General features: G+C 51.1%; 1 protein-coding gene across 5 annotated transcripts in view; it reads right to left on the bottom strand.

Annotated features, from left to right (window-relative positions):
- The window catches only part of GRIK5 (glutamate ionotropic receptor kainate type subunit 5), a 56,687-nt gene that overhangs the window by 15,627 nt on the left and 15,457 nt on the right, over positions 1-25,603 (bottom strand). For 4 of the 5 annotated variants that reach the window (XR_009216705.1, XM_058529431.1, XM_058529435.1 and 1 more), the window contains 4 exons: positions 17,330-17,533; positions 3,649-3,765; positions 3,334-3,443; positions 2,683-2,856 (listed from right to left, as the gene is read on the bottom strand). Coding sequence is in view for 4 of the 5 variants with exons in the window: in XM_058529431.1 (XP_058385414.1) it covers positions 2,683-2,856; positions 3,334-3,443; positions 3,649-3,765; positions 17,330-17,533 (605 nt within the window). In the remaining variant the exon portion in view is untranslated. The remainder of the gene's footprint in view (positions 1-2,682; positions 2,857-3,333; positions 3,444-3,648; positions 3,766-17,329; positions 17,534-25,603) is intronic. The other variant, XM_058529432.1, reaches the window with a different exon arrangement.

The raw sequence follows: 25,603 nt of genomic DNA, 5'->3' as shown, positions 1-25,603 counted from the left end.
AGTTGGAAAAGGCAAGCAAATGGATTCTCCCCTAGAGCCTCCAGAAAAACCAGCCCTGCCAACTCCTTGATTTTAGCCCAGTGAGATCTATTTCAGACCGCTGACCTCCACAACTATAAGAGAATAAATTTCTGTTGTTTTAAACCACTAAGTTTGTGTAACTTGTTGCAGTAGCAATAGGAAACTAATACAGGGTATAACACTTGAAATGATGCAAATCCTTAATGTTAAAAAAATAAATCCTCAAGACTCAAAAGTTTCAAAGCCAGTGGACCAAGTGAATTGCAAACGAATGCCATATGATAGTTAGTCCCACTTAGTTGGGAGAGAAAAACCTGCCACCGTTACAGTTAGTCTTGAACTGAATTAAGTTTTGAATTAAGACAACATCTTTGGGACACGATCTTGGTATAAAACACGACATCCCCGTGTTTACGTATCTGTTTACTCTTCTTCTGCTTCTTGGGGGCTGATTCTTCACCCGAGTGCCTGGCACATGGAGGGGCTCAAGAAGCATCTGCTGAATGATTGTTGATGCGTGAATTCTGACTGATGGGGATGAGGTGAGGAAGAAGTGCTCCTTGAGAAGGCCTGATGCCTGGGATTGCCCTGGAGGGGTCACCAGGGGCTGGGGACAGGGCTGGGCTCAGGCAGCTCCGAGGGCTGGCTGGGGTGAGCCGCACTGGGGAGGGAGCTGGCTCGGCCTGGCCCTGCCTCTAGCCAAATGTGTGTTCTTTAGCAAATCACTCCCTCTCTCTGGGTCTCAGTCTTCTAATCCATAAAACGGGGAGAACATTCTCTGTCCTAACCATTCTCTTCAGCTTTCTGTGGTTCTAATGAGGGAAAGGGAGTGAGAAGAGTTATATGAACTGCAACCAAGCCCAGCTGCTATTTAAAAGACACGGTTAGCTTCTGCAAAGCGAAGGAAACCATCAACAAAATGAAAAAACAACCAACTGAATGGCAGAAGATATTTGCAAATCATACATCTGATAAGGGGTTAATATCCAAAATATACAAAGAACTTACAGAATTTAATATCAAAAAAATAAACAATCTGATTAAAAAATGGGCTGAGGACTTGAATAGATGGTTTTCCAAAGAAGACACACAGATGGCCAACAGGCACATGAAAAGATGCTCAACATCACCAATCATCAGGGAAATGCAAATCAAAACCACAATGAGATACCACCTCACACCTGCCAGAATGACAATTATCAAAAAGACAAGAAAGAACAGGTGTTGGCAAGGATGTGGAGAAAAGAGAACTCTTGTACACCGCTGGTGGCAATGTAAACTGGCACAGCCACTATGGACAACAGTATGTAGGTTCCTCAAAAAATTAAAAATAGAATTACCATACAATCCAGCTATTCCACTTCTGGGTATTTATCCACAGAAAACGAAAACACTAACTTGAAAAGATATATGCACCCCTATGTTAATTGCAGTATGATTTACAATAGCTAAGACTTGGAAGCAACCTAAGTGTCCATCAATAGATGAATGGATAAAGAAGATGTGGTATCTATATACAATGGAATATCACTCAGCCATAAAAACAAATGAAATCTTGTCCTTTGCGACAGCATGGAGGGACCCAGAGGGTATTATGCTAAGTGAAATAAGACAAATAAGACAAGAAACAAACTGGTGGTTACCAAAGCGGGGAAGAAGGGGCCAGGTGAAATAGGTGAAGAGGATTAAGAGGTACAGACTTGCAGTTAGAAAATAAATAAGTCATGGGGATGTAATGTACAGCATAGGGAATATAGTCAATAATATTGTAATAACTTTGTATGGTGACAGATGGTTACTAGACTTATCACAGTGAATATTTTGTAATGTATACAAAGGTCGAATCACTGTTGTACACCTGAAACTAACATAATATTGTATGTCAATTACACTTCAAAAAAAAAAAGACAGGGGTAGCAAACGTGAATGCCTATGGAGGCCAGGCCAGAAAGAGACTGAAGGGAAGGGAGACAGGGGACTGAGGAACAGACACCAACACCAGGTGGGAATGCCAGCTGAGCACTACCAGATCTCCCGAATTTTCAAGAATGAGAAATCTGGATATGTGAGTGAATTTGCCCAATTTCTGAACCTTGCCAGCTAATTCAAAATATTTTTAAACTGTGGCCCAGACACCACCAGTTGTCGACATCTGCTCTGACATGCAGCCTCTTGGAGCTTGTCTCAGGGGCAAAATAAGTTCTGTTCAAGTGACTGAGTCCCCTGTGGGACTTGGAGGGAACAGGTGTCCCTGTCTGGGCCTTGGCCTCCGCCTCTGGACAGTGAAGGCTACCCTGGCTCAAAGATTCTAGGTCTCTGTGACTGCCAGGGCAATGTCTGAGATGGTGATAGCAACACCAATGCTGTTGATTATAACCCCTCATGTAAGCAGAGGCACTTTCCCACAGCAGCCTCATGGAGCCTTATAAGCTGAGACACGGGTATTTTTATCCTTATTTTTCAGATGAGGAGACTGAGGCATGGAGAGGGGATGTGTCCTACCTACCCAAGTCACAAAGCTAGTGAGTGGCAGAGTAGGGCTCAGCTCTCCCCACCCCATTCCCTTTCACACAGCTGGTGGTGGGGAACAGGGATCCGCCCAGGCCTCAGAAAGGCACCCCCCACCTCAGCCCCAGGTGGACCAGACAGAAAGCCTCTCACCAGACTCCGCTGACGCAGCGCGTGGACAGCGCCCGGGGCATGATCTCCGAGCCCTGCTGCATGAAGCCCCCCACGGGGAACCAAAGGCTGTTGCCCAGTGTGTACTGGTTCTCCAGGATGTGGGGGCGCGCCCGCAGGCATGGGTGTGGGTTATACCACTCGTAGGGGCTCAGCCTGTGGAGAGACATGGGGGGGTGGATGGGGCCAAGGTGGGGAGAAAAAGGAGAGAAACAGGAAAGAGACAGAGCCACCATGATCAGGAGAGATGAGAGGAAAGATAGAAAAAGGAGGGGAAAAGAGAGACAGAGAGATGAACAGAGAGAGACACACACAGAGATAGAGAGACACACAGAAGAGGCAGAAAGAGACAGAGAGACACACATAGAGAAAAAGAAAGACAGAAAGAATGGGAAGGGGAGAGGCCCAGAGTGAGAACCACAGCGCAAAAGTCAGAACCACAAGGGCAGAAGGAAGAGAGAGGACCCAGAGACAGGGCCAGGAGGGAGAAGGGAGGGTGCAGGGAATCAGGGGCCCCGAGTGGATGCCAAGGATGGTAGGGATAGATGACAAAATGTGCAGGTCAGTCACAGAGTACCCCTACTCATGCCTCCTCCCCACCCCCTCTTCCCGGGCAGCAGGCAGTGGACTCACCTGGCAGCCAGGAACAGGATGCAGCTGACGGCCAGGTAGGCGAGCAGCATGAAGAGCCACACAGCAGGGGAGAAGGGGTCCAGGAAGGAGAAGTAGCCAGGCTTGCGGCCCTGGGGGAAGAGGAAGTGAGCCCCGGAGCCACCCTGACCTGAGCCCCTGAGCTGCATCCTTAGTCCCTGCCGCCGCCAGGGGCCCAGGAGCCTGACCAGCCCATCAGAGGTCCAGCCTACAGCCTCTGCTTCCCTTGGGGACACAGGCAACCGGCTCCACCACCAGTCCCTGCCCCCAGCCTCCACATCTCCCCGGGAACCGTACCATGTGCACTCGGTAGAGGATGCTGATCCCCAAGGTCATGAAGGGTTTGGAGAAGTCGATGACCTTCTCCCGCTCGGCCGTGATGGTGAATGCAGCCACAGCCAGGTCTGCCTTCTGCTGGAGGGGAAGCAGGGTGGGAGCAGAGGGGTGGGCCAGGGAGAGAGACGGGCAGTGAGAGAGCAACGCACTGAGAGAGCGACTGAGAGAGAATATCAGAAGCTGAGAGAGAGGCAGAGAGAAAGAAGGAGAACAGGAGGGGCCAGGAGCCTGGACTGGCTCCAGGAGTGCACCTTGGGCCCAAATTGGACCCTCGTCATCTCACGGCTGCTGTAAGAGGCTCCCATGGCCTCTTTCCTGCCGGCTGCCCTGCCCCGTCCAATCTTTCCACACACACCCCTCAGCTCCCGGCCCGGTCAAGTTCATCATTAAGGCCCTGCTTTATAAAACCTACCACTGACCCTAACCTCCCCCCACCACCCTAGGGGCCTGGAGAGAGCTTGAGATTTGAGGTGAGATGCCCGGACACTGACCCACTCAGGACCCTCTTTGGGCCTTGGTTTCCTCCTCTGTCTTAACAGTTAACAACATGGAACAGGTATTATGTGCTTACTGTGTGCCAGGCTCCATGCTAGATAGCATTTTACAGAGATTACTTTGTATGCTTCTCCCAACAGCTCCCTGAGGGCCACTATTAGCCCCATTTTATACGGAGAAACTGAGTCTCAGAGAAGCAAAGGCACTAGTGAGTAAAGGCAGGAGCTGGGGACACTAAAGCAGACCCCTGGCAGGCACTAGCGACCTAGATGTGTGCATGAAGGCATCGCCGCGACAAAGGACCAGTGCCCAGCTCAACTGAGATGTGATGTCAGGGGAAGCTGCATGTAGTCTCGAGCAGGGGAGGGGTGCCTGCCGTCCAGGTCTGAAGGGGTGAAGGTGGGGCATGGGTGGGGCGGGACAGAAGAAGGGTTTCGGTGGGGTCTGGCTTGCACACCTGGAATCCCTGATCCAAAAGGGCTATCTTGCTCAGGCCCAAGTGGGCAGTAGCTGGCCTTTAGCTGTGGGTTAGACACAAGATGGAAAAAACCTGGCACTTTGCATACACTGCCCCCCCGCATACATACATACACACTGCACTGAGCTCTGTACATGGTCACATCTACACCCCCACCACCATGTGCACATCACACCACACCCACACATGGGTGCCCAGAAACAGGCCAACCCAGCGACACACCATCCACAAGGACGCAGGCCGACAGACATATACCTATACACAAGTGTAGGGAGGAATGGAGACACATGGGGGGTGGCATTCACTAGAGGCTCAGTGCACACACTCGCACACTGGGCTCTCACATACAGGGCAGGGCACGGGGAAGGGCCCAGAGCAGGAGTGAGGAAGCCTGGCTCTGCCCCAAGCTTGCCGGCTGACCTCAGGCAGAGGCTTCCACATCTCTGGGCCTCAGGTTGCTCATCTGTAAAATGGGGGGTGGGGTTAGGCAAGATGTCTCACACAGCTGTCCAGGTCCTGGGGTTTGGGACTGGGCTCCCAGGATGCCCCCTTCCAGGCATAATGACCCCATCCCCCAGGCCTCAAATGGGCCCCAGCATTGACTCCAAATTCAAGCAGAGACCTCTCCCTGGGGCTGAAATAAAAGAGGTCCTGGATCACTGGCCCAGGAGAAGACACACACTAACCCCAAAGGGGCTGAGACCGAGAGCACACGAGGTAACACAAGCCAGGGAAGAACCCAGGTGGGGACAGAGGGCACAGGCCCAAAAGATAACCTCAAGGTAGAGAGGTGGCACAGGCTAAAAACAAAACCAAGGCCAAGGAGAGATCACACGGGCCCTAAAAGAAATCCACGGTCAGGGAAAGAAGAGAGATCTCAAAGACAACTTGATGCCAGGGAGAGAGGACAGACCCAAAAGATAAACCAAGAGCAGAGAGAGATGGCAGGTCAAACAACTAATGCAGGGGGAGGGAGAGATGGCTCTGGCCCCATATGACTTGGGAGCAGAGAGAGACGGCACAGCCCCAAAGCAGAGTCCGGAGGTGGCGATGTGTGGCCAGGGCCCAGGACACGGCTTACACGGAGCACACCTGGGAATCCCTGGGCACCCTGAGCACCGAGAGTGAAGGTCTCTTTCCCCTTCCTGTGCTCTTACCACTGACTAATATGTGAATTTTCAGTAATAATCACAACTCATACAGGAATCGGATTATTTTTACACACCCACGGGAGGTCTGTCCTGGCAAGACCTTCCATGGGGCGCAAGTTCCCATTTCAGAAAGCAGGAGGTGGTAGCCTCTCAGAGGGGCTGGGGAGGGCCCCGGTGGTCCCCATGCTCAGGAGCCCACTTCCTCCCTGAGGCCTGCAGGGCTCCTGGCTCCTTTCTGTTCCATCCCTTGCTTGGCTCACTAGCCTCCTCACCCCCTCTCGAGACCCTGGCTCAGGCCCAACACCTAGGCAGGCCTGTCTCTTCTCTTACCACTTCTCCTCCAGGAGCAAGGGCAGAGGAACACTTCTGGGATCTGGTTACTTCTCTCCACCTCCACCCTCGATCCCAGACTGCCCATATCTCCCTCCTGACAACCACATTAGTCTCCTCACCGAGGAGCCCCTGCTCATGACCCTCCAATCCAAAGGGACAGTCCCCTGTTTCAAAACCACTGGTGGTTTCCCACTGCACCTAAGGCAAACCCTTTCATAGCCAAGAGGCCCTTCATGATGCGAGACCCCCGTCTACTGGCCTCACCTCATGCCCCTTCCCTCGCCCACTCAGCTGCAGTCACAATGGCGCTTTCTGCTCTTTACCACAGCAGGCTTGTCCCCTACCCCAGGGCCTCTGCACTTGCTCTTCCCCAGCTCCTCCTCACCACTCGAGGCTTAGCTCCTATCTCATCCCCTCAGCCCTCTCCACAGCGACCTCCAGACTCCACTCCCCCAATCCCAGGGTCCTCTCCCTCACATGACCCATCACCCCGTTTCATACCCATCTTAGCACTACTAGAGATGACCTTGCCCGTTTGCTTACTAATGGTCTGTCTGCCCTACTAAATTTCAAGCTTCTTCCCTGTCTGGTTAGAGGTCCACTCAGAGCCTACACATAGGTTCCCAACAAATACTGTTTGGTTTCGACCAAGTCCGGCCTCTCTGAATGGCACCCAAGGCTGCTACGGTTCCCCACCGCGTTCCTGGGCCTCTCGCCACCCCTCTTGTGCCAGCTGTTCTATGGCCTCCGCACCTTTGACCAGCCACTCCCTTTGCCTGCCCCACTCCACCCTGCAGAACTGGATCCCACAATCCCTCCAGGGACCCCTCGAATATTCCCTCCTCTGTGACGCCTTCCGTGGAGCCCCCACATTCTGGACACCCCTTGATCTCAGCACTCAGCTCAGTTCAAAAAATATCTGTTCGCTTCTCTGCCTCCTCTACGAAACCTTCAGAGGCAGGGCCAGCTGGACGCGATGAGTGTCTCCTCTGCTGAAAGCCTGAGAATGTCGCCCCTCCTCAGGGGGCCTCCCAGAGGCTCCCAGACAGAGACACCTCTCCTTCCTTGGGCTGTAATGGAACCCCACACAGGTCCAGATACTGGCACTTACACAGCACTTACCCTGAGGCCACCATTCCAGGGCTTTCTCTCCCTGGAAAAGCTCATTTAGTCCCCAGAGCCAACCTATGTGGAGGACCATCATTCCCTCCATTTTACATGTGAAGAAACCGAGGCACAGTGAAGGTAAGTACCTTGCTCTAGTTGACCCCAGGATTCAGAACCACACCCCTCTGAGGAGGCTTCACCTGTCCATGGCCCCTCCATGGCCTGGGGCATCTGAGGTGAGGGTCCAGGTGTGTGACTCCTCCCTGGTCCCACGGAGCTCAGGAAATGAGTGCTCAGTGACTGAGTGACCACAGGAGTGAGTCCTTGAACCTCCCATGAACACACAGTAAACTCAGCCTCCATCCTCTCCCCAAGGACATCCCAGGCAAAAGCCCCAGGGCGTCCTTGATACACATCCCCCTCACTCCTCACTGCATCTATCCTCAAGCCCTCCTGATTTCAGTCCCCAAACACCTCTGGAATCCAGTCGCTTCTCTCTGCCTCCACTGTGCTGCCCCTGCTCAGATCGCTGTGTCTCAGGACTAGAAAGCTGGTCTCCGCCTCCTCGGCCACTCAGTGGGCAGCCTGAGGGATCCCAAAACTACAACCCAGCCACACTACCCACTGCTTAAACCCTGCAATAACTCTCATTCTTCTTATACTGTCATCCAAACTCCTCACCTGGCCCCATGAGGCCCTGCCCTACCTGGCCCCTACTACCTCACCAGCCTCACCCTCACTGCTATGGACTGAGGTTTGTGTCCCCCTAAAACTCACATGTTGAAATCTTAACCCTCAATCTGATGGTATTAAGAGGTGGGGGCCTTTGAGAGGTGATTAGGTCATGAGGTGGCGCCCTCGTGAATGGGATTAGTGCCTTTACAAAAGAGGCCTCAGAGAGCTCCCTTGCCCTTTCCTCCATGTGAGGACACAGCAAGAAGATGGCCGACTATGAACTAGGAAGTGGGCCCTCACCAGATACAGAATCTGCCAGCACTTTGATCCTGGACTTCCAGCCTCCAGAACTGTGAGAAACAAATTTCTATTGTTTATAAGCCACTCAGTCCATGGTATTCTGTTATAGCAACACAAACAGACTAAGATACCCGCCATCTTGCCCTGTATCCCCACATTGCAGCCACTCTGCCCATTCTGTCTGTTCATTCATTCATTCACCTGTTCGACAAACATTTACAGAACACCCACCCCTGGCCAAGCACAATTCTACCTTTGGGAATTCAGCAGTGAATATAAACACATATCAAGTAGCGACAAGTGCTATGAAGAAAAACAAAGCAGGGCAACACCATCCAGACTGCTACACACTCCCTGGTGCAGGGAGGTCTTGAGTAAAAACGTGAAGGAAGTGTGGCAGCAAGGCATGAGAAGATCTACGGAGAAAGTTCTAGGCTGAGGGACCAGTGGGCACAATCCCTGAGGTGGGAAGTGACTTGCAGTGTCCAAAATGGGTGGTGCACACTGGGGGGTGGGTGGGAAATGCAGCCAAGTGGGACCAAAGCCCTGCAGGGCCTTGCAGGCCATGGTCAGGGGGCTGGATTCTACTCCAAGGGCAACAGGGGACGTCACTCGGAGGGTGTGAGCAGGGGGATGATGTGATCTGGCTGCATGAAAACAGACCACAGAGGCAAGAGTGGAACTGTAGGGTGGGCAAGGGGCTGACTGATGATGTCCATGGATTTGCTGGGAGCAGGGCTAAGGGTGGAGAGAGGTAGTCAGATTTGGGTTTCATTCTGAAGGGAGGACAGAGAGATCCTTAAATGCTACAAGTTCCTTCTAGACTCCTCTCAGAGCCTTGAGAACCCCCCTCCCACCTCCTCCTCCTCACCCTTCATTTCCCAGCAGAGATACCTATTTCTTAGAGAACGCTTCCCTCCCCAAGGGGACTCTGACAGTCAACAGTCATTTAATCTCTGGAATGAAATCAGGAAGAATTCAAATGATGAGCCACCTGTAGAAATGATGGGGTGGTTTGTCTAAATGCCTAAAAACCTATCAAAGCACTTGTGATTGTCCCCCAGCTCCAAATCCGCTGTCTACACCAGCTCTGTGCCAACCACATTTCTGCTTTGTCATAGGCTCCCTGTCAGGTGCTGCCAATAGGGGGCGCTAGAGGGGAGGCTGCAAGGCTGGAGGCGGGAGAACAAGCTCCTCCTTCCTGTCTACTCTCAGTTCCCCAGCCTCATTTCTGCAGCCCTGGCAGCAGCAGTTTTTCCCGGGTGCAGAAGATAAATCCAGTTCCCAGCTTCTCAATACTTGAAGAACCAGCCTCAGCTCTCGGAGAGACAAACACCAGCCAGCAAGCGCCCCCGCCCCCTCAGGGTCTGAGTTTCAGCTCCATGGAGCCCTTCCTGTAAGTTTCCAGTCATTTCAGCTCTTCCCTTTGTTCCTTCAGAACTAGGGACATAGCCACTTCCTGCCTTGCTACCTCGACACGGGTATGCAAACTATGGCCCTCAGGCAAAGTCCAGCCCATCTGCCTGATTTTGTAAATAAAGTTTTATTGGAACAATGCCATGCCCATTTGTTTAGGTATTATCTATGACTGCTTGCCATACAACAGAAGCACTGAGTAGTTTAGACAATATGGCCTGAAAGCTGAAAATATTTACAATCTGGCCCTTTACAGAAAGAGTTTGCTGATCCCTACCTTGAAGTTCAACTTTTACATTCTCAGTTACCTAGTTAACAATTTTTCTCCTAGTAAATAATTCTCTACTTTCAAATATCTGGGGAGGCTTGTCTCCTGGCAGGACCCTGACTGATGCAGGAATAACAACACCCAGGTTACATGAGCGCTCAGGACACACAGTCACTCACTCTCCCACTGGCAGGTGTTCGGTCTCTAGCAGGGCCCAGTAAGGAGTGGTTTCTCAAAAGGAGAACAGGTATCTGCAGAAGAGAGCACGATTTGCTCCCAAACCCTAGAGGTCTGAGCTGAGTCACCTCTTAGTGCCTGCATCCCTATATGCCACCAGCACTCTGCACATCCCTGGATCTGCTGGGTCACCAGGCCCAGTGGGCAGATCAGCTTGCACGTAGCCAGGACTTACTGCAGAGCCTTCACATGCTCTGGGGCTCACTCAAAAGGAAAAGCCCTCTGGGCTGTTCAGTAATTGGACTGCAGTAGCACACTGGACTGAGACCCACGAATAAGCTGCTGCCAAATCCAAAATGCCCACCAAAGGGCACCAGTACCAGCCAAGCAGCACCCCCTCCTCCGAGGTCTGAGTTTCAGCTCCATTGGGCCCCTTGCCTGAGTTTCGCAGTTTTAATCTTTCCAACTTCTTTTCCTGTCCCCTCAGCCCTCAGGGTGGTAGCCGCTTCCTGCAGCTGCGGCCTCCATGACCTCTTGGTTTCTTCTTCCTCTCTCAGCTGGTTAACAACTTCACGTCTAGTTAACAATTAGTATATCAGATTCTCTCTGTTCAAGTAACTGGTGCTGTTTTGTCTCTAGATTGGACCCTGACTGACAGATAGCAGCAGTGGTTTTATTGCCAACCTCCTTACCAAATGCTACCTCCTGCTCAGGAGAGCTGAGCAGCATACTGTTGCCAATGTAGTGGACCAGCATGAGGGTGGGTGGACTGTCAAGATCAAGGTTCTCTCTACATGATGGCAGAAAGAGAGAAAGTTGATGTCACCCTGAGGCAAGACTGAAGGTGTGTACCCCTGGCTTCTGGTGGCCCTCGGAAAGTGCTATGGAGAAGAAAGCATTTGCCACAGCAGTAGCTCACACCAGCTGCCAAGGGCCGTGTTGATCTGCTCCAGTAAAGACACTTCATTTGGGCCAGCGACTGCAATTGGAGTCACCACCTGATTATGCTTACAGTAATCCACAGTCATTCTCCAAGATCCATCTGCCTTCTGCACGGGCCAAACAGGCCAGTTGAACGGGGATGAGATCAGCACCCCTGCTTCTTTCAAGCCGTTAGTGATGGCACTAATCTCTACCACCCCCGCAAAGGATGCAGAATTGCTTTTGGATTACTATCGTGGGAAAGATGGGGAATTCTAGGGTATTCCACTTGGCTCATTGAACCATAATGGCCCTGACTCCACGGGTCAGCAAACCAATGTGGGATTCTGCCAGGCGCCACGTATGTCTATTCCAGTTATACAGCCAGGACCTGGGAAAACACAGGGTGGGTCCACGGACCTATCAGGCCCATTCTGAGTTGAACTTGGGTTCCAACTTCATCGATCACCTGATCACATAAGCCCCACTTATGTGGCCATGTCCACCAGTCAAAAGCAGGAAAAATCAAAATGATTTGCCATCTATGAAAATGACAGGGGGTTGTCTAAATAATTAAAAGCCAATCAAAACCCTCAGTGCTGAGAAGGAGCCTGTATAGAAACTGGTGTAGTCTTTCTGGAAAGCAGTTCAACAAAAATAACAAAAGCCATAAAAAGGGTCTTCCTCTTTCACCCACTCATTCTATCCAGAGAATCAATCCTAATCAGCTGCAATGCAGGCAAAGCTTTTGTGCATAAAGATGTTTGCTTATGGTTGTTGATAACAAACAAATAAAAATACCTGGACGCAACTAAATATAAAAAAATGCTTCAATAAATTACAGTACATCCACGTGGGGATTAATATGCAGCAATCTAACATTCTGTTTAGGTTAAAAGAATAAGATACTACTTTTGGCCTTTCAGATTGGCAAAGATTTTTTTAAAAGATTGATAATACCCATTGTTGGCAAGAGTGTGGGAAATTTGATATTCTCGTGCACTTCTGGTGGGAATATAAATTGGTGGAACCTTTTTGAACAGCCATTTGGCAGTATATACTCAAAAAACATTCATACCCTTTGACCCAGTGCTTCCACTGCTTGGAATTTATCCCTCAGGAACATGCCCACAAATACACAGACCCAGTTGATGGTGGCATTGTCTATACTAGCAAAGACTGGAAACCACCCAAGTATCCATCAATAGGGGATGAGTTAAATAATTCATGCTCAGCCGCTCACTGAAATCTGTATGTCTCCACTTGAATTTCAAATAGGCATCTCCAATGATCCATGCCCAAAGATAACTCTTATTTCCCTGATGCCACCAAACCGCCCCTCCCACGTCCTCTCCATGGTGGAATCTGGCCTCACCATGCACCCAGCTGCTTAGGCCAAACCTACAGTCACCCTTGGTCCCGCTCTCCCTTTTGCACCTATCTGATCCCATTGCTCTGATTCCCCTCAAGTACAAACCAGCATCTTCTCTCTTCTGCGCCCTCCGACAGCCTCAGAAACGGACTGTCCTGTTTCTACTCTTGTCCCACTACAGTTACTTCTCCGAGAGCAGCCTGAGAAATCATTTTTAAATGATTTAAAAAATAAATCAAGGTCATACATCCACACAATGGAATATTATTTAGCCACAAAAAGAAGTGCAGTACTGATCCATGCTACAACATGGATGAACCTTGAACACATTATGCTGAGAGAAGCCAGACACAAAACACCACATATTGGATGATTCCTTTATTTGAAATATCTAGAATAAGTAAATCTATGGAGACAGAGAGCAGAGTCCCAGGGGCTGGAGAAAGGGAGAATGGAGACTGATTGCTTAACAGGTATGGAGTTTTCTTTTGGGCTCATGAAAATGTTTTGGAACTAGACAGAGGTGATGATTGCACAACATTGTGAATATACTCAATGCCACTGAACTGTATACTTTAAAATCATCAATTTTATGTTATATGAATTTCGCCTCAATACAAAAAAGAGAAAACAAATTAGACCACGGCACATTCCCTGCTTAAAACCTTCCAGTGGTTTCACAACACAATAAAAATAACGTCTAAACTCCTCACTGCAAGGCCCCCAGGATCTGGGCTCCACTCCAGGACCTCGCACTCTCCCTCCCCACTCCCCCCAAAACTCCGTGAGGGAGGTACTATCATCCCCATTTCAAGAGTTCAGAGAGAGAAGTGGCTTGCCAGGGATCATGTGGGAACGCGGTCAACCTGAAGCTGGCTCTGCCTGCCTCCTCACCAGCTCACAGCTGTCATGGACGCTGTGGTGGCCACCCAGACCCTCTCTTCAGATCAGGCACCCATTGCCCAAGCTGCTGAGGGTGGCTGACTGCTCAGCTCTGTAGATGGAAGAGTCCCCTCACACAAGGTCCTGACCATGCCGGGAGACAGCCCCCTCCAATGACATGTCAGTGGAGGGTATAAAGGCCTGCTCCCTTACCTCAGGGGGATGTCTTTGATGGCCATCCCAGCTCCAGAGCTGCCCATGGGACGGCTGAGGCCCAGTCACGACGCCATCAAAGCATCACCTCCTCCCTCTGCCCAAGTCTGCTCCTTCACTCCTTCACAGGACTGGTTTCCAAGGGCATCCAACAAACCTCCTGCCTGCTAATCTCCATCTCAGTCTGCTTCCTGGGACCTTGACCTAAGATATCTGCCCTGCTCTTGAGGGCCAGGTTGGAGGGTGCAGAGTTTATCCTGAGGGCCCTGGGGGACTATAGCTAAAGCATGCAAGTGACAGGTCAGACTTGCTGTAGAAAGATCCTACTGGAGGACAAACTGGAATGGAGACAGATGGGAAGCGAGGAGGCCAGCGAGGAGGCCAGCAAGGAGGCTGTTGAGAGGGGCCGGGGCCTGAATTCACACCATGGCAGGGAAGGTAGGGAAGGCAGGGAGAAAGCCAATTCCAATAGTGGCCACTGGGTGGAATAAATGGACCATAATTTGAGACTGGCTGACGAGCCCTGCACCTGGCCCGGGGGTGACTGAGGGATGCTGGTGCCCTGGGCTGTCTTCCATCTGGAAGTCACTCATCAGCTCTGGGCCAGCCTGTTGGGGTGCCAGCCCTGGCTCTGCCCGTCACTAGCCATGTGGCCTGGACATGGTACCTTCGTGCCTGACTCTGTCCATTAGGGAAAACTGGGCTAATACCAGGCCTTCCTCAAGCGGTGGCCATGAGGAGTCAAGGAGATAACACAAGTTCAGAAAGCTCGGACAAGGGGCTGGCAAGCATGAGTGAGCATTATCCTGATCACTCCAGGCTTCCCAAGTACTTACTGTGTCACTGGAAAAGGCACAGGCCTTGAGTCAGACACACCTGGCTGCAGCCCTGTGTGTTGGGGGTGAGTCCCTTCACCACTGAGCCCCAGATTTCACATCAGCAGGAGGGCAGTGATCCTCTGGGCCATGAAGGATTGTTAGGAGAATTAAGTAACACTTGGAAAGTTCTTGGCACGTGGTGTGAAGTCAACAAACAGCAGCTGCTGCTGCTGCGAGGCTGGTGGCAAGCACCCCCATGAAGCTCAGTGTACTTGGCCATCCCACAGCAGGCAGCTGAGCCTCGGCAAGGCCAAACCCCGCCCATCCCCTGCGCTCTCAGCCTGCTCCTCCTCCAGTGTTCTCTCCCAAAATGTCATCGCCATCGCCCAGCTGCCCCAGCCAGAACAGGAGGAACGCCTGCGTCCTCACTCCTGCGTCCACCCCCTCCAGGCAGTCACCAAGCCCCAGCACTCTCCAGCCTCCCCTAGTCTCTATCTCTGCCACCCCCTTACCTCCCGACAGGTCATCCTGTAGCCCCTGCTACCCTCTGCCCAGCTGATTCTGTTTCCTCACTTGAGCCAGTGCAACCTTGGGGGTGGGGAGCCTGCACTCCCATGGACCTCCTGCTGAAGGTGAAACTCGTTAACCCACTCAGAGCAAGGCCAGACCTGGCCACTGTTACCCCCAGGGGTAGCACAGGGCCTGGTATACAGGAGGCACTCAATAAATGCTAGCTGGCTGGAGGACAGATGAATGCGTGAATGTATATATGTGCTAACTGTGCCGACAGGAGTAACACTAACCACAGCAGAAAGAGAGCACGCGCACACAGCCCCTACTACCCGTGGGCCCTGTTCTAAGCCCTTACGTGGATGAGCTCCTTTTATGCTCACAACAGCCCAACGTGGTAACGGCTGTTGTTTCTCCAATTTTACAGTTGAAGAAAGGACGTTACAGGGAGGTTAAGTAACTTGCCCAAGGTCACACAGCCAATGTGCAGCAGAGCCAAGATACAAACAGGACTCAGAACCACAATTGCAGCAACAAATCAGAAAGGCTCCAGGCCCTGCTATGTTTGCCTCAGGCACCTTCGCACCGAATCCTCCTGCCCATCTTGTGGGCTAGGCGTAAGACACTGGGGTTAAGACTCTCGCCCAAGGTTACACAGCTGTAAATAGGACTAGTCTACTGCTTCTCTGGTGATGAATAAATTGGCATCCAGTTTACAGTGACTTTGGTTGGAGGGCTACTCCCCTGGAGTCTGCTTATTTCTGGGGGCCCTGATGAAGGCAATGTTCTGAGCCGACGTGACTGAGGACCGGGCTGTGGAAATGGAGGTCAAGGGGGAGCCTGCCAGTCGGGTGGGCATCAGGCCACCAGTTCCAGGACTCCTGCCTCCTGTCTCCTCAGGTTCTGGCTTCAAGCCCTTTAAGCCCATGCAAGGGCAGCAGCTTTCAAACCGGCTGGCAGCCGGTGGGGCAGTGCCTCGGGCCTGCCTATGGGGTGGGGCTGGGGAGACAAAGCGACTAGGACCCTAGGGACACCCCCACCTCCGCCCCCACCAGAGCAGCTCTGCTTTGTCCAGGGTTCTGAGGGTGCTTTCAGTGGGAAAAAAGGTTCTGCAGACAAAACAACTTTTGAAAATCAGCGCCCTAAGGGATAAATGTCCTTGACAAGCAAAGTGGCCTTCTCGAGTCTACCCTGGTGACGTTCAAGGCTTGGATGCAGTCGATTCTGGGATGGGAGAGACAGGAGGGTGATAATCTCTGAGGCCCTCAGCCAAGTCCAATGTCAAGGCTGCCCTGAATGTTTGTGACCACAGGTCCCTGCTCCGTACACCTGCCCTGTCTCCCATAGCACAGTCTCGCCTCTGGGCATTTGCCCACACGGTCTCTCGTGCCTGGAATAAAAAGAGGAACTACACGTGAGCCTCCCACCTCTGACAAGCAATATGTGCGGTGCTGTCCCTCACTACAGACCTGTCAGGTATCATTATCTGCATCGTAGGGGAAACTGACGATCAGAAAAGAGAAATGACTCACCTGGGCACTCAAACCCAGGTCTGACTCTGAAATATTCTTTCCACTGCACCCTCGCCTACCACCTCCCATGCCCCTGCCTCTCCCACCTCACCTTCATCCAGATTGTGCTCACACTCAGGGCCTAGCTGGCTCTCCCAGTACGCCCCACTCTCTCTCACTCCCCACCTTTGTAAATGCTGCTTCCTCTGCTCCAAACACACTGCCCTCCTCCCACACCCCCTTCACCTTGCTGACTCCTTCACACTCTTTGGGTATCCACCTGGGCATCACCTCTTCTGGGAAGCCCTCCCTGGATGCCTGGCTGGATCAGGAGTCTCCTCTGGGTCCCTCCTCTGAGGTTCCCCCATCAAAGCCCCAATGGCTCTGTCTTGTGGTTATTTGCTTTTCTGCATCCTAAGGAGACCCTAAACTCTTGGGAGCAGGGTCCAGGTCCACTGTGCTCACCACTGGATCCTGTGCTGCCCAGCATGGTGCAAAGCACACAGTAGGTACTCAATAAACACCTACTGAATAAGTGGACTTGTGAGTTCAACAGGGAGCCTCGATGTCTACATGTGCCAGGCCCTCATGGCAGGTGCTGGGCATAGCACACAAATGAGGTGCAGTCCCTGCCGGCCTGGCCCTAGCCCTCCCTCCTGCAGGCAGCCTCTCTCGACCTGCCCAGCCTTTGCCTGATTCCCACTCCACGTCTCTTTCAGTCACGCAACAAACCCTTGAGCACCAACTAAGCCAAGGTAGCATGAGGAGAGCATCTGGCAAAGGGGGACACAGGAGGTGACGCATTGCCTCTCTTCCCCCCATGCCTGCCCCACGTGCTCGCCAGGCACAGGTATACAGTGCCCCATCGGTGTGGTGGGCATGAGGAGCCCTCAACGACTCAATCCTCTTTTGCTACGTGCCAGGCTGGTTCTGAGGCTCCACTGGCTGTCCACCTGCCCACCCTCCCTTGCTCCCCCCGTCCACGGCCTCTTCCCCAGCCCCAGCCCGGCCATACCCGGTTGATGAGCTCGCCGACCATGCCCGTCCAGGAGCCATTGGGCTCGGGTGCCCCATACAGCCCGTCCTCCACCAACCGCAGGCGGTATCGGAAGCGCAGCAGCTCAGCCAGCTCCCGCAGCATGTCCACACAGAAGCCCTCAAAGCGCTCATTCCCTGACAGGGCCTGGAAGTTGGGCCGGCGCATGACGTACGGGTTCTCCTGCGGAAGCAGGAGAGAAGAGAGGTCAGAGACTGGGCATCTGGGGGCTGGGTCGAGGATCCTGGAGCCCAGGCCAGGCAGCTAGATCAGAAATCTGCTAGCAGAGTGGGCGTAATAGAGTGATTGCACACATTGCCTCCTTACAAGCGTTCAGAACCAGGGGTAAAGCACGTGGACCCTGCCAGCCCCAAACAGATCATAGGAAGCCCTTTTAATCTCCACCAGCCAATCTGATGCTCAGTCATCTCAAGATCAAATGCTTACAGGGTAGGCAGGCAACTTTGGAATGAATCAGACTAGATGGAGATGGTGCCAAACTGGAACAGTGGCTTTCAGTTTTTTGGCTACGACCCATAGTAAGAGATACATTTTGACTGCAACTCCCCATCATACACATATATGAGCATGCACCTGCACACGCATGCGTGCATATAACTAGACTATTCCACAAAACAGTCCTTCCCCTTGTGACTGTGGGCAATACACTTGGTATTTTCTCTTCTGCTCTATTTCATTTTTTTATGCAACCAGTAGAACCCACTAAACTGACTTCATGAGCCAGCAAGGGATCAAAGAGGGTCTCCCCCACCAAGATTTAGGTCTGGCCCAATGCCACCACGAGGGAAGCAGGCCTGAGATGCCAGATGGTTCAATGTTAAGAGAATTGGGGAACCCAGGTGGTTTTGTAAAATCTCCTGATTATAAAGGTTAACAGCACTTCAAATTCTAATACCAAATTTTTTTACTGTTTTGCTAGCTAAACAAACACCTTACAGTTTGCAAACACCTCTTGACATAATCATTGTCTAAATGGCTGTTCATACAGTGTCACTTTGGACTTATGAACAAAAGGAGTCTGGACTTAGGGAACAGCCAGGAGAAAAGCTTTGGCAATAATAGCCACATAGTTACCACGTAGTGGCACCTGCTGAGTACCAGCCCCTGTGCTGTGTGTTCTCTGGATTTTATTACTTTAATTCCTCACAGTGACCTTACATAGCAGGTATTATTGGACTCACTTTACACATGTGGAAATGAGGCTCACACAGGTCAAGTGACCTCTGTCACCTCTCATTCATTCAACACATAATTACTGAGCTCTGAGGCAGACGTGGCCACAGTATTTTGCAGCCCCTCTCATCAAGAGGTGGAGTCGATTTCCCCTCAGCTTGGGTCTGAGCTGGCCTCAAGACCTGGCTTTGCCCAACAGAACACGGTGGAAGCGATGCTGTGAATTCCAGAGCCCAGGCCTTCAGAGCAACCTCTTGGGACCACCATGTAGGAAAGCCCAGGCCAGCCTGTTGAAGGATGAGTGACCTGAGGTGTGCCGGCCAATAGCCAGCACCAACAGCTACTCCAGACCTTCCGGCCAAGCCTCGTCACCAGCTGAAGGCAGCCAGAGTGAGCTCAGGCGAGACCAGCAGAACTGCTCAGTCAGCCCAGAGAATTGTAAGAAATAATAATCATTGTTTTAAGTCTCCAGGTTTTGAGGTGGTTTGTTACACAGCGATAGGTATTACGAAGCCTGGTCCTATTATAGGCTCTGGATCCCAGGACCCCACGAAGCCCCACAGCTGAGGGACGATGGGATGAGGGAAGTCAGTGCTTTTCTCTCTCTACCAGGCTGATTTCCAAATCCAAAATTGTGGGACTGGGAGTAGGAATGTGAGATAATACTAATAATAGTGGCAGCAGCTAGCATTTCTTGTGGGCTTGCTGTGTGACAGCTATTCTGTCAGTGTGGGAGGTTGGTATTATTACCTCTGTTTTAGAGATGAGGACACTGAGGTCCCGAGAAGTATAGTAAGTGCCTGAGATGGACAAGTCGGTCTGACTCTAAGGCTCTGCTATTAAGCCCTGTGCTAGACTGAACTCAAGTGGACAGAATCAGAGAAGGACATAGGAGAAGCTAGACACAGAGACGGGGGACCCAAGGTCAGGTATCAAAGCTGGAGAATCAGAAATCAAGAATTCTCTAGACAAGCACCCAGCATTAGAGCTGGAAGGTTCTCATACAGCCCTCTTGACATACAGAGGAGGAAACTGAAGCTGAAAAAAGGTCAAGTGTCTTGCCCAAGGCTACACAGCTAGAGCAAGGCAGTGAGAAGGGGAGAAGGAGCAGAACTGGGATTCAAAACCCAGTTGCTGTGCGCTCCAAAGCCCTTGTCCCTTCCACCAGGCCAAGCTCATCTCCAAATTCAAGACCGAGGCACTTGGGTTGTGGATTTGGGTTCAAGTCCTCAGGATTGGGGTCTGAGATTATAAAGCCAGAAACAGGGCCTGGGGTCTGTGAACAGAATCAAAATCAGAAAATAATGATCCAGAACTCAACCTAGAGTCCAAGCCCATCAGAACCAAGGGTCTTAAGGGGCCTCGTATCCAAGGTTTTCAGACTTCTTCAAAGAGAATCTTCTGCAAAAGCACTGCAGACAGACACTGGGCTGTTGCTAAGTCTGATTCTAAGAATTCATCCTACAAATGGCCGTGCACCTGTACACAAAATGCAGGTCCGAGAGAGTGATGGCAGCATTGCTTGTAGCAGGAACAAAGGCTGAAACAGCCTAATTTGGGACAGGTTAAAAAGATTATTGATGTCATCAAAGAATCCTAGGCAACTACTAAAATAACAAGTTCTAGATATATTAAGAGGGGAAAAAAAACAAGCTACAGAACAACGTGTACAATATGCTACTCTTTGTGAAGGAAAGAGCGGGGACGAGCTTGTACATGCACAGACATTTCTGGAAAGATGTGGCCTCTGGGGAAAAAAATGGGGGACTAGAGAGGGTGGGAGACCAACTTCTCACTGCTTATTCCCATGTACTCTTTGGATTCTATTTAATGTAGGTTTGTATTAACTTCTGTCCCTCCCCCAATGGAATGAATTTTTTTAATTAAAATTTTTAATATTAAAATACACATTTAAAATTTTTGAAGCATGATATTTAAATGTATATGGAAATGCTAATGGTCAAGAAGAGCCAAAGCAATCCTAAAGAAGAACATGAAAACGGGAGGACTGGGGCCAGCACGGTGGTGCAGTGGTTAAGTGCGCGTGCTCCGCTTCGGCAGCCCAGGGTTCACAGGTTCGGATCCCGGGCACACGCCAATGCACTGCTTGTCAAGCCATGCTGTGGCAGTGTCCCACATAAAGTAGAGGAAGATGGGCACGGATGTTAGCCCAGGGCCAATCTTCCTCAGCAAAAAAGAGGAGGGTTGGCATCAGATGTTAGCTCAGGGCTGATCTTCCTCACAAAAAAAAAAAGAAAGAAAGAAAACGAGAGGACTTACCCTACCAAACATTAAGACTTAATTTAGGCCGGCCCCGTGGCTTAGCTGTTGAGTGCACACGCTCCACTGCTGGCGGCCCGGGGTTCGGATCCCAGGCGCGCACCGATGCACCGCTTCTCTGGCCATGATGAGGCCGCGTCCCACATACAGCAGCTAGAAGGCTGTGCAACTATGACATACAACTATCTACTGGGGCTTTGGGGGAAAAAAAATAAAGTAAAATAAAAATAAAAAAAAAAAAGACTTAATTTAAAGCTACGGTTATTTAAGACAATGTCGTATTAGAGCACAGACAGACAAATAAACAACAGAATGGAGAGTTCAGAAACCCACACGTAAGTGGATACCTGATTTATGACAGAGATGAGACTGCGGTGAAGGGGGAAAGAATGATCATTTTATTAAGTGGTGCAGTTCAATGAAACATCCGTATGAAAAAATGTATTCTGACCCTCTCCCTCACAGGATACATAAAAATCAATTCCAGTTACATTGTAGATCTAAATGTAAAAGGTAAAAGTACTAAGTTTTTAGAAAATAAATAGGAGGCTATCTTCATGACTTTGGGGGAGGCAAAGAATTCTTAAATTATAACAGCATTAACCATAAAGGGAAAAAAAAAGCAGATAAAGTGGACTTTAGTAAAATTAAAAATCTTTCCATCAAAAGATACCATTGAGAAAAAAAAAAGATACCACTGACAGTGAAAAGGCAAGCCACAAAGTGAGAAGACATCTGCAATACTTACTCCAACAATAGACTCGAATCCAGAATGTATAAATAACTTAAAAATCAATAAAAAGGTCATATATCCCAATTTTTTTAAAAATAGAAAAAGACTTGAGCAGGGAAAGAAGACTTCCGAATAGCCAATAAATGCAAAAAAGGTGGTCAATTTCCCTGCTCATTAGGAAAATGCAAATGAAAACCACAACACAGTGGGTACCTGTATATGCTCCCCACTGTCAAAAACAAGGAGCAAACTGGAATTCTCTTTCACACGCTGCTGGTGGCGATGAAAAGAGCTACAGCCACTTTGGAGAACACTTTGGCAGTATCTACTAAAGCCGAAAAGACCCAGCAATTCCACTCCTGGGCATACACTTGACAGAAATGCCTGCACGTGTTCACCAGAAGACATGTAGCAGAATGTTCATAGCAGGACTATTCATAATAGCAAAAAACTAGAAACAACTCAACTGTGCATCTACGTTTGGTGGATAAGTAAATTGCAGTATATTCATATAACAGAACACACAACGAGACTAAACGACTTGCAACAACATGGATGAATCTCACGAACACATGTTGAGCAGAAGCCAGACAAAAGAGAGAACACAGAGGACGATGCCATTTACATGAAGTTCAAAGGCGGGCAAAGCTAATCTGTGGTGAAAGAGGTTGAGATGGTGGTGACCCTTGGGGGTTAGAGACTAGAGGGGACCAAGGAAGGCGGGGGTAGGAGGGCTGGTTCCACGGGTGTGTTCAGTTTGGGGAAATTCAGTGAGCAGTACACTTAGGATTTGTGCAAGTTTCTGTATGCATGTTACACTTCCATAAAATCTCTTGACACTAAAAACAAAAAAAATTAAAGTAGGGTGGGTGCTAGAGTATTCCTCACAAGCTGCTTGCCTGGACTCTTTCATGAACCCAGGACCAAATCCACATCCAGGACTTCTTGGAGTGCAGTTTAAAGGACCCTGATCGGGCCGGCCCTGTGGCTTAGCAGTTGGGTGCGCGCGCTCCGCTACTGGCGGCCCGGGTTCAGATCCCGGGCACACACCGACGCACCGCTTCTCCGGCCATGCTGAGGCCGCGTCCCACATACAGCAACTAGAAGGATGTGCAACTATGACATACAACTATCTGCTGGGGCTTTAGGGAAAAAAAAAGGAGGAGGATTGGCAATAGACGTTAGCTCAGAGCCAGCAAAAAGAGGAGGATTAGCATGGATGTTAGCTGAGGGCTGATCTTCCTCACAATAAATAAATAAATAAATAAATAAACAAATAAATAAAGGACCCTGATCTAGCCCAACCCCCTCACTCTATTATGAATATTTCAATCCCCCCATTTTAAAGGAGGGAACTGAGGACAGGGAGGAGAAGAGACCTGCCTGGGTCACATAGCGTGTGGATGGCAGGGCCAGGCCTAGAACGCAGCCGTGAGGGCTCAGAAAGAAGCAGAAATTGAGGCAAATTGAGGTGGTGTGGTGCCAAGAGCGGGTTCTGCCAAATCAAATCAGCTCTGCCATCTTCTAGCTGGGCAACTTGGGTATATCACTTACCCCTCCTGTGCTTTAGTTCCTTCACCTGAAAACTGGGGGACGTAATGGTACCAACCTCAGGGCTGCCATGAAGATTAAGTGAGTAACACAAGAAAAGGGCTTGGCACAGTGCTCAAAGACACTGGCCACGATGATTGCTATTTTCATCAGGGATGCCAGATCAGGAGAGAGAAGGGGAAGGGACTCATGTGCTCAGCATGCCTTCTGTGCTGGGCACTGCCACGGGAGCCTTCTTATCTAGGGCAATTCCCCCACAGCCCTTCAATGTGGGATTAATAGACCCATTTTACAGATGAAGGTATGGAAGCTGGAGAGGTGGACGACCTGAAGTGGTAGTAGGGGAAGCCCGGAATGAGAGTGAGGTCTGTCTGACCCCAGAGACACCAAAAAGCAGGATGAGACATCACAGGTAGATGAAGGGAATCATGGGGACCGACTAAGTGCCCTGAGAACTCTCCGGGAGGGGCAGGGCCTGGGGCTCAGGGAAGGCACTTGCACAGCCTCATTTCCCTGGGCCTTCTCTTGCCCCTCCACCTTCCCTGCGGGGCCTCTCTCAAACTTGGCACCACCAGCCCTCTCTCTCAGCTCCAGACCTGTGAGCCCCACCTGAGACAGCCCTACCCTCCACCCCAACCCAGACCTGCTCCCTCACTCAGGCCCAGCCCATTAGCCACCACACCCTGTCTGTGTGCTACTTCCTAACACCCCACATCAGATCCCCCTCCCTCCCCACAGCCCCAGCCCAGCTCAGGCCTGTCCTCCTCCACCTGGAGCACCTCTCCTCTCTAGCAGCCTCCCCCAAGGGCCCAGGAGCTTTCTGACATCCTGATCCGGCCCTGCCCCTTCCTGCTCAACTCTCCACAGCACACGGAAGCGTAGCAGAGTCCTTCAGAGGCCCTTCCCCACCTGCTGCCCCACAGCCTCTGGACCACCTCTGTCGTAGCACTCGCAACCCCTCCTTGCTTGCTAGGTGCCAGGCACCATTCTAGGCCCTGGGGACAGAGCAGGGAAGAAGACACTGACTGCATCTTGCCCCAGGCACCCAGGTTGATCACGTCTGACACAGGCCCTATCCAGAAACACAAGTCAGAAAACGTTGGTGAACGAACAGGCACGTCTGGTTGTGCACACCGAGGCCACTGTCTCTGTCCAATCTGACAAACCCTTCCTGAGGCCCCTGCTCCTGCTGCCTAGGATGCCCAGTCCCTCCTCTGTGCACCCAACTCCTACACAGCTTCTGAAGCCCCATCTAATGCCACCTCCTCTGTGAAGCCTTCCTCAGGCCTTCTAAAGCTGAGTCAGTCCCTCTTTTCTTTGGGGGGTCCCTCGTTACCCTGTGTGGGAATGACTGTGTCCAGGTCTGTCTCCTCCATCAGACTGGGATCCCCTCCCCCAGTGCCACTCAAGAGCAGGGAAACCACGAGACCACCTGTGACTCATTCCTGTGCCTCCAGAATTTGCGTAAGTCCTGGTGCACAACAGCTTCAGTAAATATTTGTGGAATGAATGAATGAATGAATCCATCAACAGAAGAATCAACCTCACGAAGAGAACAACATCAGCTGGAGAGCCTTGGGGGAGAAGGGGAGACTCGAAGCCCCTGGGGTCAAGGCTTGGCTCTCCTGACATCCCCTCCCTGACCTCTGCACCTGCTCCCCACCAAGAACCCCGACTCTTCCGGCTCCAAGAAGCCTCTGGGACTGACCACATTCCCATAGGCATAGAGGCGCAACTTCTTCCAGCCAGCCGGCCTGGCCCTCAGGGCCCCTCAGTGACGCTGTTACGAAGTGCCTGGTTTCCCATCTGCAGGCCATCTGTCCCTCCCCAGCAGGTTTACTGGCCCTTCTCCAGAGGGACACGAGGTCCCCGTTAGATCAGGAGTTCCCTAGGGACTGAGGGAATGGTTCTGTGACACACTGCTTTAGGGGGCCTCTGACATCCTGCGGGACCCTGTATTAATCCTCAACCTCGGCATCCACAGCTTTAGCCCATCCAGCTCAGTTACTGAGGAGCTCCCACAGATAACAGATGCCAGCAGACCTGGGATTTGGCTGCTACGAAGAGCATGGCTGTCTGGCATGCCCGGCCTCCAGGCCCAGCTGCTCTGGGCAGCCTCCTGCTCACCAGGTCCTGCTCATCACCCCCTCCCTGACCTCCTGGCAGCCCATTGTGCCTGGCAGGGTGCACAGGCTCCAAGTTTGACACTCAATTTCAGGGACTCACCGTGTGACCCATTTCCTTACCTTCAAAAGAAAGAAAATAAGCTGGACTTTGTAGAGTTGCTGAGAGGTTTACAGAGTGACACCTGGGGAGGGCCCAGAACAGTGCCTGGTGCAGAATGGGTGCTTGACAAACATTTGTTAACACAGAAAGGCCCCTCTGACTCTGATCTGGTAAAACGCAAGAACGGCAGCCCCAGAGGCTACAGGACGATGTCTCTAGCTGGTGCTCAGATACGAGAGCACTGGACATTCAGAGCACAGCAATTAAGA

This window comes from Diceros bicornis, chromosome 34 (genome assembly GCF_020826845.1).
Source record: "Diceros bicornis minor isolate mBicDic1 chromosome 34, mDicBic1.mat.cur, whole genome shotgun sequence".
NCBI lineage: Eukaryota > Metazoa > Chordata > Mammalia > Perissodactyla > Rhinocerotidae > Diceros > Diceros bicornis.
This window is presented reverse-complemented; position numbering and strand designations above follow the sequence as displayed.